Raw genomic sequence first — 18,821 nt, 5'->3', positions numbered from 1 at the left:
TTGTTCAATAAAATATTTTATGACAGTTTATAATCCCCCAAAGCCATATTCTTAGCATTTAGATTACTGTGATTTGTTACTAGTACATTTTGTTTAAATGGTTTTAGTTGTGGTATTTTTTCAATTCTTTTTTTATTTTATGTATCTGTTAAAGTAAAGGGTGTGAATAAGTTTTTCCAGTTGCGGATACTGTGGAAGGGATATGATTCACTATGACTTAGTTTCGCAACCTACCACAGAGGGTGCGGTTTTGTTAAAGGGGACATAGCATGCCCATTTTACCACAAGTTGATATGGTTCCTTGGGGTCTTAATGAAATGTCTGTAACATACTTTGGTCAAAATACCACAAGGATCATTTAAAACAGCACCCTTTTTACCCTGTCTAAAACAGCCCTCCACAGAGTGACCTGTTTTGAGTGCCTGTTCCTTTAAATGCTAGTGAGCCAGCTCCCCCCTCCCCCCTCTCCCCCCATGATTTTAAACGATATAAATTACATATTTTATATGATATAAATGATCAAATATGCATCCCATACTTTGTATTCCCCTTCTGTTGTCCTGGAGTTTTAATTTTCCCAATCACAATTAAATGTCCCCCTCTGCCCATCCACTACAAGCACACAAGCAGATAGACAGAGAGAGAAAGAGAGGTGGTGGGGGGCTATGAAGACCATCATTTACCCCCGAACCCCGACATTCAACGGGTACAACAACAAGCGGAGAAAGCAGAATTGCAAGCTGACCTTATATATACAGTCTATGGGGCTGACCAGCGCGGAGAAATGCGCGTCCGGTGTGAACAGCCAGGCGGCTGCGCGCTTGAGAACGGCGCTGCGCGTCTGGTGTACAAAACGCGCGAGTGGTTTTTTTCCAGAGTTTTTGGATTGGTAGACATGCCAGATACCCAAATTAACGTGTAGAAGCACTAACAAAGTGGAATTTTCATGATATGTCCCCTTTAAGCACACACTGCGAGGGAGTTAACTTGTTTATCAAATTCACTAGAGGGAGCCAGAAGTTAGTATTTACCACTGACACAGGTTGACTAGTGGGCTTTGAAAAGAGCAAAGAAGTTCCAGTCTTCTCATCTTTTATTATCCATTAAAATTAAGCCTTACCTTGTATATTTCCACATCGATGTTTCAAATATTCTTATTATGAAGCTTCATTTCAAAAATTACTAAAATGTGGTGTTACCATGTTTCTTTTCATGTAGACAAAAATAAAGTAAACAATAATAAATACAGGCACTTTAAAAAATTGAAATATGGAATTTGAATCTATGTATATAATATACACCACACACTTCAATAGGTCTATTCAACTATTTTTGTGGGTCTTTATACACAACTCTTATGAAGTGTTGGTTGAATATCGAGCCTCAAACTACTTTTATGAGTTTACTCCCATTTCTGACACTTTCACGCCTCCTCTTATTTACACACCCTCACTTACATACAACATGTACACATGTGGCCTGTGTGTGTTTGAACACACAGTTTGTGTGCACAGTTAACGTCAGGGATCCGGATCACTTTGGAAGTTTCGCGACGTTTCTTCGCCATCAAAATGTCAAGTGTGTAAAAAGAAAACGAAAGAACTTCCGGTTGAGTGGGCGAACCTTCAAATATAAACTCCCCCTGTTCGTGTTTATGCTGCACAACATCCACCTTTCACATTGTAACTAAGATATTCAGATAAAACTCACAACACTTACATCATAAAGAGAAAGTGGAGCACGCAGCTGCATGGTCTTATTCCACAGTCCTACCCAACACGAGTTGTATTTGTAGAAGAAGAACCGGACATGCAGACGTTAGCTGAGGTGACCTGACAGGTTTCCGCAGCAGCCCCGTGCAGCAGTTGTTGACAGAGGACTGGAGGGACTGGGGAGGAATTCCTGCAACTAGCTGCTAGTTGCCAGAAAACGGCTGAAATGCGCCGGGACGCGTGTGTTTAACGGTCGGAGCAGCTAACAAGCTAACAGTGGGAACACTAACACTGTCAGGTCTGGCGGCTCTGGTAAGATTGCTTATTTGTCGATACCGCTATAAGGGCTGCAACTTTGAACCGCTCACACTGAAGAAGAACAGAGCTGCCACACAGTCCCCTTCAGTGTGTTAGCTGTTAGCTTCATTTTGTCATGAACAGCGTTAGCCTGCTAATGTGACTGCGCTGCTGAGGGGGATCGGTCCTCTGTGTCAGTGTCACCACGTGTCGCTACGCTTACACTGCACATGTATCTGTAGATCGTTAGCCACCGTCGCTAAGTGGGATATCGTTACGTTGCAAAAATGCTTAATAAACTTGAGCAGGTTACATCAGTCATGACCCGTCTCTCTTTTAATCTTGGCACAGAATCGTCAAGCTGCATGCTAGCTGTCGTATCCGCGGACCTCCTGTCAGGACAAGAATAGTACTTCCGGTGTGAATGTTATATACAAATTCATATATATTTTTAGAAGCAGCATGTTAATTCTTTTTTTGTATGATATGTGAGATTAATTGGACGTATTATTACGTTGGTTAAACAAAGATATTAGAAATACACGCGTTTATTCGTGTGTTTTATTTTAGAGTTGCCCAAAGCGGAAGTGGTGTTATCGGATGATTTCGGCAGACGTTACTCATTCACAACCGTTATGCTAACTGTAGCTTACTCGGCTAAGCTGTTTACAAATCACCTGGACATCTGCGAGTTCATCCTGCTTATGCTCTACTTTATGCATGACTCCGGGCTACAGGCACAAGCTGAGCTGGCCGCTGTGCACGCCTCTGTTTGTCGGGACGCGGTTATTTAGCCATCACGCTGTCTTGCTAGGTGTTCCAGGCTGAAGTGTACAGCTCAAAGAGTGGATGAGTGAGAGTGGCTTCAGTAGCCGAGCTGTGTCCCTGCTCTCCACAGAGACGGGACGGGATCCTGCCGCCGCGCACAGCCGAAAGGCAGAGCCACGATGCTGTGCTGGGGGAATGCCTCCTACGGACAGCTGGGCTTGGGGGGGATCGACGAGGAGATCGTGGTGGAGCCGCGGGTGTGCGAGTTCTTCCACGGGAAGCAAGTGTGTGACGTGGGGTGTGGCCGCAGACACGCAGCCTTCCTGCTGCAGGACGGGACAGTGTACACCTGTGGCTGCAATGACCTGGGCCAGCTGGGCCACGAGAAGTCCAGGAAGAAACCAGGTTGGTGTTTTTTTGTGTTTTTTTGTGTGTGTGACAATAGTTGATCAAATCATTCACTACACATTTGTCTTTGTCTTGTATTAGAACAGGTCGTGGCCCTGGATGCACAGATCATAGTGGCGGTGTCGTGTGGAGAGTCTCACACTCTCGCCCTGAATGATAAAGGTCAGCTCTTTTCATGGGGTCTGGGCTCAGATGGTCAGCTGGGCTTAAATAACCTGGAAGAATGTGTTCGTGTGCCTCGGTGAGTTCAGCCACTAGTTTCACATTATCTGATCAACATGAAGTCTTTCCTAACTGCTTTGCAGAGCAGTAGAGAGCACACCTCTGCCAAGGCCCAACAGTCCCAGTATGAAACCACATTTAAATTCAATCCTGACTGGCACACTCTCATAAATATCAGTACCCTAAACACGCCTAATTGTTTTTCATCTAGAGGAGAAAGATCAATGAAAATGTTGAAAAACACCCTATCTCACAGTGTTAAAAACAGGGAAAGTAAATTCCTGGATCCACAGAAACAGTTTATTGGGATCTTCCTTGGGTCATGCCCCCCCCCCCCCCCCCCACACACACACACACACACACACAAAATTGAATTGAAATTGGTTGAGTATTGTTTGATGTAATGTATTTAAATGTGTTTATTTCTTGCAACTCAAACAAGGCTCATATAAATAATGCTCATGTATCTCTCTGTCTCTAAAATGCCAGAAACATCAAGAGTTTGTCAGATGTACAAATCACTCAGGTAGCCTGTGGGTATTGGCACTCTCATGCACTTTCAAGAGGTGAGGATGGTTTGTACCGCTGAACCCGGTCAGACCTGGTTTCAACATCCGTCCTCAGAGATCTGATCACAAGCAGTCACCGCTGAATACATGTGTGAATGCACCCAATTGCTTTTTGATTGGTTCCTGAGATCCAATCGCTCAGTCCACATTCAACAAATCGCGGAATGAACGCAAATCCATCCTGGGCCACATATGAAGGACCAACTACTCACCTGATGCCCTCTGACAGTATTTTTCCTCTTTTCAGTGTCCATATATTTGATTTGTCTGTAGCCACCACCACAATATCAACACTGACAACCACATAATGACTGATGCTTTTTTCAAATGGATAAAATCTTTCTTCATAGTAGAGCTGCCCATTCATTCATGAAGCCCCTCCTGATGGCGCTCTCTCACTCCGCAGACAAACAGACACACACAAATGTTGTCATCTGACACATCTGTAGACTGGGTCTCCGTGAATTATAATGACATATGTGTTTAGTTGCATTTAGAGCAGGGAAGTGTGACCTGATCACCAGCGGTCACAGGAAATACATTCAAGACACATTTTAATGTCAGGTTGGAACAGATAAACTTGGAGCTGTCCACTTGTGATCAGATCTCTCAGGACGTATGTTAATACCAGGTCTGAACAGGGCCAAAAGCATACACATTTATTCATTCAGCTTACTATGTTTTGCACGTTAGGCCATTCAATGTCATGTTTCTGTACACAGGAGGCCAAGTCTTCTCGTGGGGCCAGAGTCGATATGGACAACTTGGGCTAGGATTAAAGGGACAGAGCGTTTCCACGCCACAAATCATTCAGTCTCTGCAGGGCATTCCTTTTGCTCAGATATCGGCCGGTGGTGCTCACAGCTTTGCCCTCACGCTCTCAGGAGCTGTGTTTGGTTGGGGGCGCAACAAGTTTGGTCAGCTGGGTCTCAATGACACTAATGGTGGGTGGTAAAACCCCTTAAGAACATGTGAGCATTCAAGCCCTTAATTCAACCTAAGTGTCAGAATGTCTTTTTTTTTTCCAGATCGATGTTTCCCAGCTCTGCTCAAGTCTCTTAGGTCTCAGAGAGTGATTTACATCTCCTGTGGAGAAGATCACACAGCAGCACTGACCAAGGTAAGTGACTACTTTTTGTTCATTTATTGGACCTGCAGTGTTGTGTGACCGACCATGAATCAATGTGCTGAGATGTGGGGAAACGAGGCCAACATCTCAAAGACTTCAGAGCTTTACAGCTTCAACCTTTCACTGTTGACAGATTTTTAACAAGTTGAGTTTTACTAAGTTACAAATTTGGAAGTGAGGCTTAAAACAAATGAAATGAAAGAAGGTGAAACTAACCCTTCATCTCAGAAATTAAAGTTAGGCTTGGTAAGTTGCTTCTCCAACACGTTTTAGCTTATTTTTTTAAATCTTCTCTCGTCCCGATAGCCATCGATTAAGTGTAGCTTTGACTAGAGGGACGGGAGGGACAATGGGAGGGGATGGGATGTATCGGTTACATTTTTTCAAAGTGATGCCTGCTCTTCCTAGCTTCTCCAGGATTGCCAACCCTAGCTTTGGGGTGGGGTCTAATGCTATCATAATTAGTATGATGAATAAAAGACACAACTTTAAAGAGTTGTATGAAAATGTCTTTTCATTTAAGTGACCACTGCAGTTCAGGTGTTAGGGGCTAAACCACCTTTATCTTTTACCAACAGAAGCTTTTCTTTGCCTTGTGGTAGTTTGTGCAGGAGTGAATTTTAAAGTCTTCATGGCTGATGGATGAAAATGCACATTTCTATGCAGGTATCCAGAGTGCAGTAAGTTTCTGTTTCATTTGAGGGTTCACATCACAGTGGAGGATCCTTCTTAGGGCAGGAGTTTAGTATTATGGGTACTTCTTGTGGGTAATAACTGTTTTGAAATTATTAACATGACTTAATCGTTCCTGCTTTCTGTCTGTCCCAGTCCTATCTCCTGTGTCTGCTAACATTAGGCCAATCTGCGGGAAGGTTAGAATAAATGTTGCTGATTTTACAGGAGGGAGGTGTGTTTACATTTGGAGCGGGCGGATACGGACAACTTGGACATAACTCCACAAACCATGAAATCAACCCTAGGAAAGTGTTTGAGCTCATGGGGAGTGTAGTTACGCAGATCTCATGCGGAAGGTAAAGTCAGTGTGTATTTTGTCACATTTTATCTCAAACATTATTCCATTTCTTTTGTGTTTATGTATCTATTTAATTTTAAAGAATGAGTAAAAAAGATCAATACAGTGTTTCTTGAATTTTGTGTCATAAATCAACTATCTATCAAATTATTGTTTAATTCTAAGGCAGCACACGTTGGCTTTCACACCCTCCTCTGGGAAGATGGACTCTTTCGGGCTTGGCGGTAACGGGCAACTTGGTACACGCTCCACGTGTAACAGGAAAAGCCCCGCCCCTGTTAAAAGCCCCTGGGTAGCTGGAGCACTGGCAGGTGAAACACGATATATATATATATATATAAATCTGGGCAAAGTGATTTTTTTTACAGGTCGAGAGGACTGAAAGAAAAAGTCCCACCGCAACTACCCTCGCATTTATTTCTTGCTTTCATTCCGTTTCCTCGCAGACTCAGAGAAGGGCTGTTGTGTCAAGAGGATTTATGCTGGAGGAGATCAGAGCTTTGCTCACTACTGCACTGCCAATGTAAGGGTTCAGGAGTAAAGGGAATTCTCCCATATCGATGATTCATTTCTTACACATTTATAATAAATTGTTAGAACTGGTCTAAATCTTGTCAACAAATTAGTTGAACTGCTTGAGCTGTTCCTGGACAATCGATAGACTTTGGTCTTGTTTTTAATGGTTTTAATCTTTTTTTAGATCTTGCAGAGCAGAGACGCTGTGAGGAAACAAGATCACCACGGACGGATTTGCACCTTAAATGGAGATATCATACACAAATGGTTGAACCATTCCCCAGGACGACTCCCGCTGGAAATCTCCAAGTAAAGTCAAGAGCCATGGCTGACCTCACCTTATTGATGTTATTGTTAGTTCATTGTAGTCATTTTTCACAGCTGCAAAAGTGTCATGACTTGCAGAAAAATGTCGCACTAATTACTCGCCTTTTATGATTCCCTCAGTGAGATTGACCTCATGTTCTCCTCAGCGAGCTGCCTCAATGGATCTTTTCTGTCAATGAGGTAATCACATTTTAGATGAAGTCAGGTGTCATCTACATCTATGTCCAACAGTCTTAGTTCATCTCTAATAACGGTTTTCATTATTGTCAGATCCATAGCATTTTCTTCACTGATCTGATCATCCTCCTTCACACTATTTACCACCAGCATACAGCAAAATTTAGGTGTCCTTGCTATTTATTAGTAAGTGTCAGACCTAGTGTTTGTTGAGACTGTCAAGGAGACATTGATTTGGAGCTGTAATCAGCAGTGTTGTGGTATAATTTGAGGCGGTCTGAATATTTGGAGGGCTACCTGTCGGCTCTCTTAATTACTGTCTGTCTCTTTTCCACAGTCATCCAGATCACTTCAATACCAGCAGCAAATATTCAGGAGTGGATATGAACACAGCTCGCATCCTGTTTCACAGAGCGATCCAACAAGATCACCCTGAGATAACTCAGCAGGTTGGTGTTCAAAAACGAAAATCCTTTCGTCGGTGCACCATATTTATGTTTATTCATATATTACACTGCTGGATTCATATTATATATATTTATATTATATATATATATATATATATATATATATTTATATTTGCTGTTAATGTACTTGGAAGAAAAAGTAGGATCATGTTGAATGGATCACAGTGTGTACTATAGGTGTAGATTATAACTAATGATTGATTAATTGATCAGTAATCGACTACTAAGTTCGTCGCCAACTATTTTGATAATCGATTAATTGGTTTCAGTTCTCAGATTTCAGCTTCTTGTATGTGCATTTTTTCTGGTTTCTTTGCTCCTCTAATGACAATAAAGATAATATCTTTGGTTTGTGAATAAAACAAGACATTTGAGGAGGCTGGGTGTTTGGGAAACACAGATAAACACACAGATTTTATTTTTTTACCATTTTCTGACATTTCATGGACCAAACAACTTATCGTTTGATCAAGAAAAGAATTGACAGATTAATCTGTAATGAAATCGTCAATTGCAGCCCAAGTGTAGATTCGGAAACATTTGAGTAAATATCACAAACAACTTTTATGCCACATCACCTATTTTAGGTCATATTACCCATCATCTTAAATTTGTGTTTCTGTGTCTCATTGGCTTTGATAAGGAAGTTTTTATCTGCAGCCCTCCAAAAATATTTATTTTTAAGATGTGTAACTGTCATTGGAGTAGCACGATATCTTGGTCCCTTTAGTAACGTCACTAAACCATTTTTACCTTTTAAAAACACCCACTGCCTTTGCTTAAAACGGAATGTAGTGGTTATTAGAGTTTACTCCACTTTTAAGACTGTTAACATGCTCAATCTGAAATGGATATTTCAGGCCTCTTTTCTCCACTCAGTGTTTTCCCTGTGAGGTTTTATACAACACAAGTTTTTAGGCCTGAAGACAAAGTCTTTCTCTCACCCCTTCACTGACAAAGGCGTCACTCTTAGTCATGTTTTATTGGCAGAATAAAAATTAAGTAGTTTCGATCAAGCATCAGCCCAGTCTGTTGTAGCAGGGAAGTAACATAACTTGAAACTCTACTTAACTTAAAATAAGTTTTAGTAGCCACTTTATGAGCTGCACCCTGCCCCACCTGAATATGTCATTGTTAGACTTTGCCTCACACGGTTTATGAAACAAGCAGGAACTTGGAATCAATATAATAATCATAACAGACCTATAATCTTTCCAATGTTTCCCTCAGATTGCTGCCAGTCTAGAAAAGCACTTAATTCCCAGACTGAGCAACTCTCCTCCAGACATCGAAGCCCTGAGACTCTACCTCACTCTTCCAGAATGCCCTCTCTTCAATGACCGAAACAATTATGTGACCATTGCCATCCCGTTTGCCAAATCGCTCCTCAGCCTGAAGGAGGCTCCACTTAAGGTGCTAGGTAGGATGGAGATGTTTTAAAATGCAACACATGAGGCACCAGTTTCTCTGTCGAGTTTTGCTTTCAATCTTTTTTCATCTTCTGTTTGCGTCAGGAAACTGGTGGTCTAGGTTTGAGCCCAGAGTCTTCCAGCGGCTGGTCGAGGTGTACAAGGAGGTGGTGGTGTATCTGCTTCAGATGCACAAGGTGGGCATTCCTTCAGTCGAGCAGAGAATCTTCACCTGTTTCCTGGACACGTCCCTCCGATTCCTGGAGATCCTGCATGTGGTGAGAACTGGAATAGAATCCATGTTACATGTCAAATTCCTGCATTAAATCATGCAGGACTGTGACAAACACTTGATAAGATCCATTTTCCTGATGCTTCAGGTGAGTGAACGGGCCGGACACATCATTCAGTACGACAAATTCTACATCCATGAGCTGGACGACCTGATAGACATCAGAAACGACTACGTCACATGGATTCAGAGGCAGATGTATCCAATGGTGAGTCTGCTGCAGATGCACCATGATTCACTTAATTATATTTGTCTTTGTGTAGATATTAGTATGATCCATTTTGTATGTGTCTGTATCCTCAGGGCCATGATGGTGTGGTGACTCTGTGCAGGTATCCCTTTGTGTTTGATGCCCAAGCCAAGACCACTCTGCTTCAAACTGATGCTGTCATACAGATGCAGGTAATATACAGAAAAATTCTACCTTCATCTGCTGGTGTTTCCCCTTCAATCGATTTGGTTTCGTTCTGTGTAAAGGAGCTGAATCTAGTGCAGTCACGTAATTTGGGACCATACCAACTGCTTTATAGTACCTGTGAAAATATTAAAATGTTTTCATCATCCATCGCTCCCTCGCTGCATTAATAGATAGCAGTGGACCAGGCACAGATGCAAAATTTCAGCTCTATGTTCCTGCCAGCAGTGGAATCTGTCAACCCGTGCCTCATCCTCGTCGTCCGGAGGGAAAATATAGTCGGAGACACCATGGAAGTCCTCGGGAAGTCCAAGAATGTTGACTACAAGAAACCACTCAAGGTAAAAGCAACTATTACTAATGTCTTCATGGTAACGAAGGAGGAAAAACTGTGCTGTCTGTGAAAGGTGTTGTACAGAGTGACAGATTTGTTATTAACTGAAGTTCCCCTGAGCTCTTTGGAGCCTTTAAAGTGTAACTTCAAACATAAGTTTTGGCTGAAGTGGCTCTTCCCTGGAAATTCAAAAACAACCTTTAGAATCTAATACTGGGTGGCATAGTGGTCCCAAGCTGCTGGTGCAGGTTAATGGGTTTAGTTACACTTCATAAAGAAATCGTAGTGACTATTTATGGATTTATGTCATGAATTAAATAAATCTGTCATGAATAGATGTCTGTTTTCATTAAATATGATGTGGCTTATGCTGCTCTGCTACTAAGATAAATACAATATTTACCATTCAATAAAAGCCACTGCCGTTCTACTAATGTTTGCAACATCCATGGCAGGTGATCTTTGTAGGAGAAGAGGCGGTCGATGCAGGAGGCGTGAGGAAGGAGTTCTTCCTCTTGATCATGAAAGAGCTGCTGGATCCCAAATACGGCATGTTTCGTTACTACGAGGAGTCCAGGCTCATCTGGTTTTCAAATAAGGTACTTCTGCTGCATGATTCACCTTTGTGTAATAAAGCAGCGTTTTCCAAGTGCACTCTAGAATGCCCATAATAATGAGGACACTGAAGTGGTTGTATTTTAATCACCATATCTTTTACAGCAAAGCCGCTAATACCTGAATGTGATCGATGAGAAACTGCCCCGTTCTAACTCACTATCTGTCCCTCGCAGACCTTTGAAGACATTGACCTGTTCAACCTCATCGGGGTCATCTGTGGTCTGGCCATCTACAATCTCACGATAGTGGAGCTCAACTTCCCCGTGGCCCTTTACAAGAAGCTTCTGAAGAGGAAGCCGACGCTCGACGACCTGAAAGAGCTAATGCCAGATGTTGGAAGGTCAGTTCATGGAACAGTCGTCTGAGGTTTTCTATTCAACATGTGTATGGATGTCACTTTTTTTAGTTGTGGTTCTTTTTGGGGGGGCAGCTAAAGTTGAATCTTTCAATGTTGTGATTACTGTACAGTACCACACACTGTTCAACATTGACCAATACACTGATATTGACAGATACTGATCTTTTTTTGTGTGTCTTGTAAAAACAGGAGTCTACAACAGTTACTGGACTACACAGAAGATGACCTCGAGGAAACGTTCTGTTTGAACTTCACAGTAAGATAATTGTCAAACATTGGTTTCTTAAAGTATAAACTAAATAGTTGGTATCTGCAAATCACTAAACACTGTCTGTTTTTTCAGATCACTGAGGACAACTATGGGGCCACAGAGGTGTTGGAACTCGTACCGAATGGCGAAGACGTCAATGTAAATAAATCAAACAGGTAAAGTCTTCTTGCTTGTCCTGTTTGAATAATTGATATCACTGTGATGGCTAAGCAGTAAGAGTGTAGCAGCACTCAGTAGCTGCTTAGCTTAGCAGAAGGGAAGGAAACAAGGGGGACAGCTAGCCTGGCTCTGTACAGAGGTAAACAAATCCATCTAACAGCACCTCTGGAGCTCATTGATTACAACAGTTAGAGTCGCTTCTAACCTCACGTCTCGTTTTCCAAGCCAATGAGGTGTGTGTGAATGTCTCCAGATCGTTCTGGTGACAAATGTAGGTAGAGCTGCAGGCACTGGCAGAGGTCAGAAACATGTTCAATTCAAATGGAAACATAAAAAAATATGCTGTGTCGCCGAAAGAGTCGTAATCAGGTTTAGACTGAAGTGTAACATTTTTTTCCAAAATGTTGAAATATTCCTTTCAGACACAGAGATGGCTTTCTGTGGTAGTGTTCTAAATCATTACCTGTAAATAGTTTGAGCTGATTCTGAGAATAACAGTTTCATCCTCCTCTGAATTGTTTCCTATTTGTCATATTTCTGTCTGCATTTTACATGTCTCTAAATATAGCATTTTTTCTTCCAGGCAGGACTTTGTCAGCGCCTATGTTGACTACGTTTTCAACACATCCGTGGCCCCTCTGTTTGAGTGCTTCTACGCAGGCTTTCACAAAGTGTGCGGTGGAAAAGTCTTAGAGCTGTTCCAGCCAAACGAACTACAAGCCATGGTCATTGGCAACACCAACTATGACTGGACGGAGCTCGAAAAGGTTGCAATTCAGACATTGATGAAGAAAAATATGTCTCCCCCCCCTTTTTGTCAAAGTTGTCAAAAGTACAAATAATTTTTGTCTCCACTCTTCAGACTACTGAATACAAAGGGGAGTACTGGGCAGACCATCCGACCATCAGACTCTTCTGGGAGGTGTTCCACAGTCTTCCTTTAGAGAAGAAAAAACAGTTCCTCTGTAAGTGGTGCCGCCCATAAACATCTGTGTGTATTTGATATGATTCACGTTCAACTGCTCAACAGAAACCTCTCTCGCCTTTACCAGTGTTCCTCACAGGAAGTGACCGCATACCCATCCTGGGCATGAAAAACCTGAAGCTGGTGATCCAGCCCACCGGTGGAGGGGAGCACTATTTACCTGTGGCCCACACCTGCTTCAACCTGCTGGATCTGCCCAAGTACATGAGTCTAGAAACACTCCGAAAGAAGCTCCTGCAGGCTATAGATCACAACCAAGGCTTTAATCTTGCCTAAAAATAAACAGAAATGCCTAGAACTCCATGTCAAGACTGTTGATGGCATCCACATTTTCCAAATTGTTTTACAGACTTGAACACTGGCTGGAAAGATGAAACTACATGACACTAGAAATGATATAGAGTTGGATATTTAGGCTTACATATTAATGTTGAGTTTGATTTTCCAGCTTTTTTTTCATGCCATCACAGTATTTGATGCTTATTACAAGTTGAATCACATTTGATACTGCTCTTGTATATATTCTTTTATTCATGTTTGGATACGACGAGTAAGATGAAGCAAACTACTGGGATATACTTTACAGGGCATGAAGACAGCAACATAAACGCCTGTAAAATATGATGACATGAAGCAGCACTACCTGTTAACTGTTTTGTTTTTAACATTGCCCAAATATTTTAGAAACATGAAATACAAACACTGTGGCCTCAAAATGACCAGAGTTAAATCAATAATAACCTTACACGGTGACGACATAAAGACATTTTAATCTCCACGGTGTAGTAACTGCTTAGACTGTATTTTACAGGAGTTAATGATGTTGTGTCCACTCCCTGTGCATTTGATGTTTGAGCCCAGACAATGTAAACTAACTCTCTTCATGTTAGGTTCTATTGTGGCATTTGATTGAGAGCATTGCAAAGTGTTTGCTTTAGATACAGTGTGATTTATTGGCTGTGAGCCTTAAAACAATCCACAAATAAAAAAAACAAAGCAAAGCCACTGAAATAAACAAGTTACTTTGGGGATAAAATATTGTTGTAATGGCATTTTCACATACCGACCTCCGCTGATCCTTTTATTGCAACTTCCTGCATTTGAAGAAGGTTCCTGGTTTGGCCGGGTCTTTCTGTGTGGAGTTTGCATGTTCTCCCCATGTCCACGTGAGTTTTCGCCAGCTTCCTCCCACAGTCCAAAGACATACAGATAGGGATCAGGTCAATTGGAGACTCTATATTGACCATAGGTGTGAATTCGGTATGAATGTTTGATTGTGGCTAAATGTTGGTTCTCTGGCGACCTGTCCATGGTGTACCACGCCCCACATCCAATGTCAGCTGGGATTGGCCCCAGCTCCCCCTGTGACCCTCAAAAGGATAAGTGGTATAGATAACGGATGGATGGATCAAGCATTTGGAAATACTATTAAAAGTAATTTTACCTCAGAACAATTAACTTTTTAAATGCAATGTAATATACCAACTTAAACACTGGAAAGACAATAAATCCTCAGAGGATGAGTCCAGCAAGCTTTACTATGGAATTCAAATATGATAGCTGAAAATGAATCATTCACTGTATGAAATATCAATAATTGTACAACCTCTACTACTACTACCTTAGAGAAACATAGGTAGATTACTACTTTTGTGCATTTGAGCGTATTGCATCTGCTTTACGCTGGCCTAAGGATGTGTGGCTAATATTGTTGCAGTGCAAACTAGTAGGTAAAGCGCAGGAAGTCTGTAATAGTCTTACTCTAGACCAGAACCTAGATTATGAGGTGGTAAAATCTACCGTTCTCCGTGCATATGAGTTAGTTCCTGAGGCTTATCGCCAGAAATGTAGGAACTGTAAAAAAAACTGTCAACCAAATTTATGGTGAGTTTGCACATGGAAAGAGCACAATATTTGATAAATGCTGTCAGGCTACTGAAACTAAGGATTTTGTTCAGTTGTGGGAACTTGTGCTACTTGAGGAGTTTAAGAAATGCTTGCCTGAAAATATTGTGGTGTACTTAAATGAGCAAAAGGTGTCGACCTTATCGCGAGCAGCCGTGTTGGCCGATGAATTTGCCTTGACACATAAGAATGTGTTTTCCTCATCTGTGTCCCATGATGGGGCGGTTCTATGTGAAAGACAAAATCACCCCGGAGTCCTAAGTGCCAGTCGCCAGGCGCCAGTTTCCCGTGATAAGCGTGCTTGTTTCTACGGCCATGAAAGTGGACATTTGATCGCTGATTGTCCGGTGCTAAAGAAGCAGGAACAGGCACAGTAGATGAAAGCACATACACCGATGTGTAGAACATTTCACACGACCTCAGGGTCGTAAAAGGCTCAGTTTAGCTTTCTGTCCTTTGTCAAAGCATAATGAATGTTGGTCTGTTCTTTATGTGACAACAGATTTCTATCCAGACAGTTCACTTCAGCTTTACATTTTAATGATCAACTGTATATGTTAAATGATATGCACATGAAGAAGGCAAACATGGACAGTTCTGTGTCCCATTTCTGCATTTTAAGTTTCAATGAGGCAAGTCCTGATGCATCAGCTTATAGTGGGTGCCACAGGAAGGACAGCGCTGGGGAGTTCCCTCATGAACCCAGAACCACACAATCGCAGTGTTGTCTTCCTCACCTGCAGAGAATACAAAACACCTGCTTTGTAATATAGACATGAGAATTAATAAATTAGACTTATTAACTCTGCCAAGGAGGTGATGTTTTTGTCAGCGCTTGCTTGTTTCTTAGCAGGATGATGCAAAAACTACTCAACCATGAAAGTATGTGGAGCAAACCCCCCAAAAACTTCTTTTGCATATCAAAATAGGCCGTTTTTTAAAATATTTTCCTTGATTTCACATAGAATAATTAACGGCTCTTGAAAAAAAAATCTGCCATGTTTAGGGGACTGATATTTATGAGTGTGTGCAATTTGGTGCAGATGAAATAAATTTCATAGGGGGACGGTTGATCCTTGGCGGAGGTATGCGCTCTTCTGAGTGACATTCTTGTGTTAAATATACATAACTTACAAATACAGCCCACCAGCCTCTTGTTCCCAGTGCATGGCACGATCTGAGGGTCTTCCTTGGTGCCTGGGTAGTATGTGGGCTTCAGTATACTGTAGGGATCCTGTCGTTTATATTTAAAGACAGTTAGTACATGTCAGATTAAACCCACTGCAGTTGTGTGTGAGTGTGAAGAGCTGCCTACCTTTCCCTCTTTAAGGGCCATCAGGATGCGTCGCTCCAGTCCAGTGGCCTGCTCCTCATCTGTTGGTATTCCTGAAAAACAAACACGGCAGAGGGTTCCATCAATACAAAACACATAGATGTGCTTTGGTGCATTATTACAGTGCGATTGTCCCTGCAGTTGGATGCCAGTAAAGCTGCACGTCTGCAATGGACTCCACCCACATGCACAGCACACTCTCCCCTATCAGGATACTGGCATCAAACCAAAGGAGGTGGGTCAATAAAAAAAAAGGCCTGTGCTCAAGTTGAAGTCCAAATGACCTTCATTACTGGATTCATAGTCACACAGAGGAACACACTGACATGTAACAACCTCACAGCACGTAAAGACACCACAAACAACACATACTTTCACTGTGAATTAATATCATGTGATAAAATCCCATGATCTTTAACCTCTTTAATAACTAAAGCACATGTTGGGCAGTAACAAGTCAGACTTAGAGCGCGATGAAGCGTTTTAACACTGCAGACCGTACAGTGAACTAAAAATACTGCTTTGTTCCGCCATACTTCACCTCACATGACCTCCTACACTTGAGACCCGTGTCACTTTCTCTTTTGCTCCACTGTCTGCTGCTGTCACAATTTCATTTCCTCGACTCGTACCTCTCTCTGAGGCCAGGGCAGCGGCTCGGTGTATCGGCCTGACCGCCACGTTGCTCCTGATCCGCAGTGATGTTGTCCAGGCCCGGTGAAGAAGACGTCCCGCCATGATCCCGCTCCGCACGCGCAGGTACCCACACTGACTCTAGGGCGGGGTCAGCTGTCAGATGGACTGAAATGACCCCAGCAACCGTCTGAGTGACAGGCGCCCGGACCAATCACAGAGGAGACGCGGCTGCGCTAACCAATGAGCAGACGGCGCAAAGAGGAACAGGTGGGAAATACTGCTGAGCGCTATAAAGATAGAGAAACGTTATTTCCTCACATTCATTTTTTGTTTTATTGACTCACACTTCTCATTGTATTTATAGAAAATGTTTTTCATTATCTCTTTTTATTTTGTTCTTCGAAATTCACACACAAACTCACACATATATTCTTGTCTTTCTATAGTTGTGAGGACACTCATTAACTAATACTAATTAATAACTGATTAAATACTTACCCAGCCCCTTACCCTAAACTTAACAATCAAAACTAAAAGCCTTGCCCCTACCGTAAACCTAACCTAATGTTTATTAACCTAACACTAAAACCATAATAATAATTATAACCTTTTTGTATAGCAGGTATCTAAATAATGTTACAAAGTGCTTCACAAAATACATGGCAAAAAAACGAATGGTAAAAGGTATTCAATTCAATTTTATGCGCCAAATCATAACATATTGAGGTTGAGACCTAAAAATAGAGAAACCAAACAGTCCCCACAATGAACAAGTACTTTGGTGACTGTGGAGAGAAAAAGCTCCCTCATTAACTGGAAGAAACGTCTAGCAGAACCAGACCCTTCTGCCTCGGCCGGTTGGAGTGAGTGGAGAAAATAGGGGAAGAGAAGAGAGGTGGGTGGAAAAGAGGGGAGAGAAGAGAGAGAGAGCGAGAGACCAGGAGCAGTAGTGTTACCATCATATTTAAACTCTGTCAGACTGGTTGTTGTTGTTGATGTCTTCATCCTTAAACAGCCTTCTGAAGTTATGAGGACTGGTCAAATACCCCAACTTTTACCAAATGTCCTCACTCAGTTTTTTGGGACTTGATTGACTTCCAATCATTGTGGACAGCCTATCATTAACTCTAACCTTAACCTCGACTAATTTATACCTAACCCTAACCACAACTCACATCTTACCCCCAACCTTAACCAGGGCCTCAGAAATATTATTTTGTCTTATTAGGACTGGGTTTTGGTCCCCATGAGGCTTATCAGTCCTGACAAGTCTGTGTTTATGATTGACCCCTTAGATATTCAAGGCTCTTTAATTAGCTGTTACAAAGGCAGACCTGAGCATCTGTAGCAGACACACACACACTATCAGGCAGTCAGAGCCCTGTTAGCATGCTATTCACTGATTATAATTGTTCTTGATGTTATTACTGTTCTGGATTCCTCATGTAAAGAATATTTCATATCAAATGTTTTTTTTATAACTGAACACACTATTTTCTATTATATTTTCATTTGAATGTGTTTTGTTATTCTCTTTTGAAGCATTCACTTGCTCTCTACTCAACCTCGTTTTCACTATATGCTGCTGTAACAATGAAAATTATATTCTTATATTCTTCAAACTGATATACACTATAGTTTGTTTTCAACTATAGTAGCAGCTTTAAATTAAATGCAGTGAAAATAAAACACAGAGAAAAGGGTGCGTTTCAGAAAACACTGAGTTTGTCAGTATGTGTGACACGGACACTGGAAGGCAGTCAGTGATGGCATTAGATCAAGTCTATATAATCCTTTTTATTTGAATGACCAACAACATTTTATACAGGACGTGGGGTCCCTCAAACCACTGGTGCTCATGGAAGGGAATAGATGTCGAAGAATTAGAGGAAAACTTATGTCCAAAAATAATGGCGTGAAGAATCCTGGTCTAGGCACTCAAAGTGGTTTGAAAAATGTAAAAGGCCTCTATTTCAATAGGCTTGAAGCATTAAAATATAACAACGTGTATCGTCACAAACTGATATGCGCTGGTGTATTTTAATGCTTCAAGCCCTAATTGTTTAACATTTTATACAAGTTTTAGAAAAACAAACAATCAGCTAACCTCTGAGACACATTAGACCCACTAATACCAACCAAGTATAAAATCCACAGAGAACCCACAGAATTTTCTAAAATTAAATTAAATATTATTTTAAAAAGGGTTGATGTTAGAGCTGCTACAATGCTATTCTCAAAATGTTACTGTAGAATATGAGATGAACGTTTCCTGAAATGATTTTGAATTTGTTTGAGGCTTTCAGTTTCTGTTTTACTGCCGCACCCTCCTTGCTGTGTGTTGTGATGGCTGGTGTTGGTGTGTGTGTGGAGGTCGTTGCTCCTCTCCTCCAGGTGGAGGCAGTGTGGAGACCATGCTTTCTGATACTACTCCATGAAAACAGGAAACATAAAGAAACGTTAACAGCTGCTGTGGAGTCA

General features: G+C 41.7%; 2 protein-coding genes across 3 annotated transcripts; one reads left to right on the top strand and one right to left on the bottom strand.

The window, feature by feature from the left end:
• The first annotated feature begins 1,715 nt into the window (after positions 1-1,715).
• Positions 1,716-13,502, top strand: herc4 (HECT and RLD domain containing E3 ubiquitin protein ligase 4). Of its 2 annotated transcripts, none has more exons than XM_035172158.2 (24): positions 1,716-2,024; positions 2,824-3,182; positions 3,267-3,426; positions 3,897-3,973; positions 4,699-4,920; positions 5,005-5,096; positions 6,006-6,136; positions 6,304-6,449; positions 6,585-6,661; positions 6,839-6,963; positions 7,102-7,161; positions 7,496-7,607; positions 8,856-9,045; positions 9,140-9,312; positions 9,415-9,534; positions 9,630-9,728; positions 9,915-10,082; positions 10,531-10,674; positions 10,867-11,033; positions 11,241-11,307; positions 11,395-11,477; positions 12,065-12,248; positions 12,344-12,446; positions 12,534-13,502. In XM_035172158.2, the coding sequence occupies exons 2-24, from the start codon at positions 2,957-2,959 to the stop codon at positions 12,740-12,742; spliced, it is 3,135 nt and encodes a 1,044-aa protein (XP_035028049.1). In that variant the 5' UTR covers positions 1,716-2,024; positions 2,824-2,956; the 3' UTR covers positions 12,743-13,502. The 2 variants fall into 2 exon arrangements, with proteins under 2 accessions (XP_035028049.1, XP_035028050.1); XM_035172159.2 differs by having other exon boundaries at positions 1,717-2,024; positions 2,908-3,182.
• Positions 13,503-14,894: 1,392 nt separating this feature from the next.
• Positions 14,895-16,494, bottom strand: LOC118118798 (cytochrome c oxidase subunit 5B, mitochondrial). The gene is made up of 4 exons (XM_035172161.2): positions 16,337-16,494; positions 15,687-15,757; positions 15,506-15,605; positions 14,895-15,108 (listed from the first exon to the last, which is right to left on the bottom strand). Exons 1-4 carry the CDS (start codon positions 16,440-16,442, stop codon positions 14,996-14,998), a joined length of 390 nt encoding a protein of 129 aa, XP_035028052.1. The 5' UTR covers positions 16,443-16,494; the 3' UTR covers positions 14,895-14,995.
• Between the last annotated feature and the right edge of the window lie 2,327 nt (positions 16,495-18,821).

The sequence above is a fragment of the Hippoglossus stenolepis genome, chromosome 12 (genome assembly GCF_022539355.2).
Source record: "Hippoglossus stenolepis isolate QCI-W04-F060 chromosome 12, HSTE1.2, whole genome shotgun sequence".
Lineage (NCBI taxonomy): Eukaryota > Metazoa > Chordata > Actinopteri > Pleuronectiformes > Pleuronectidae > Hippoglossus > Hippoglossus stenolepis.
This window is presented reverse-complemented; position numbering and strand designations above follow the sequence as displayed.

Coding starts and splice junctions, on each gene's coding strand:
- LOC118118798 (XM_035172161.2), bottom strand. CDS start 16,442: ATGGCGGGACGTCTTCTTCACCGGGCCTGGACAACATCACTGCGGATC. Junction 15,758..16,336: donor TGCCCTGGCCTCAGAGAGAG/GTACGAGTCGAG, acceptor TTTGTTTTTCAG/GAATACCAACAGATGAGGAG. Junction 15,606..15,686: donor TGGCCCTTAAAGAGGGAAAG/GTAGGCAGCTCT, acceptor TATAAACGACAG/GATCCCTACAGTATACTGAA.
- herc4 (XM_035172158.2), top strand. CDS start 2,957: ATGCTGTGCTGGGGGAATGCCTCCTACGGACAGCTGGGCTTGGGGGGG. Junction 5,097..6,005: donor ACACAGCAGCACTGACCAAG/GTAAGTGACTAC, acceptor CTGATTTTACAG/GAGGGAGGTGTGTTTACATT. Junction 9,313..9,414: donor TCCTGGAGATCCTGCATGTG/GTGAGAACTGGA, acceptor CTGATGCTTCAG/GTGAGTGAACGGGCCGGACA.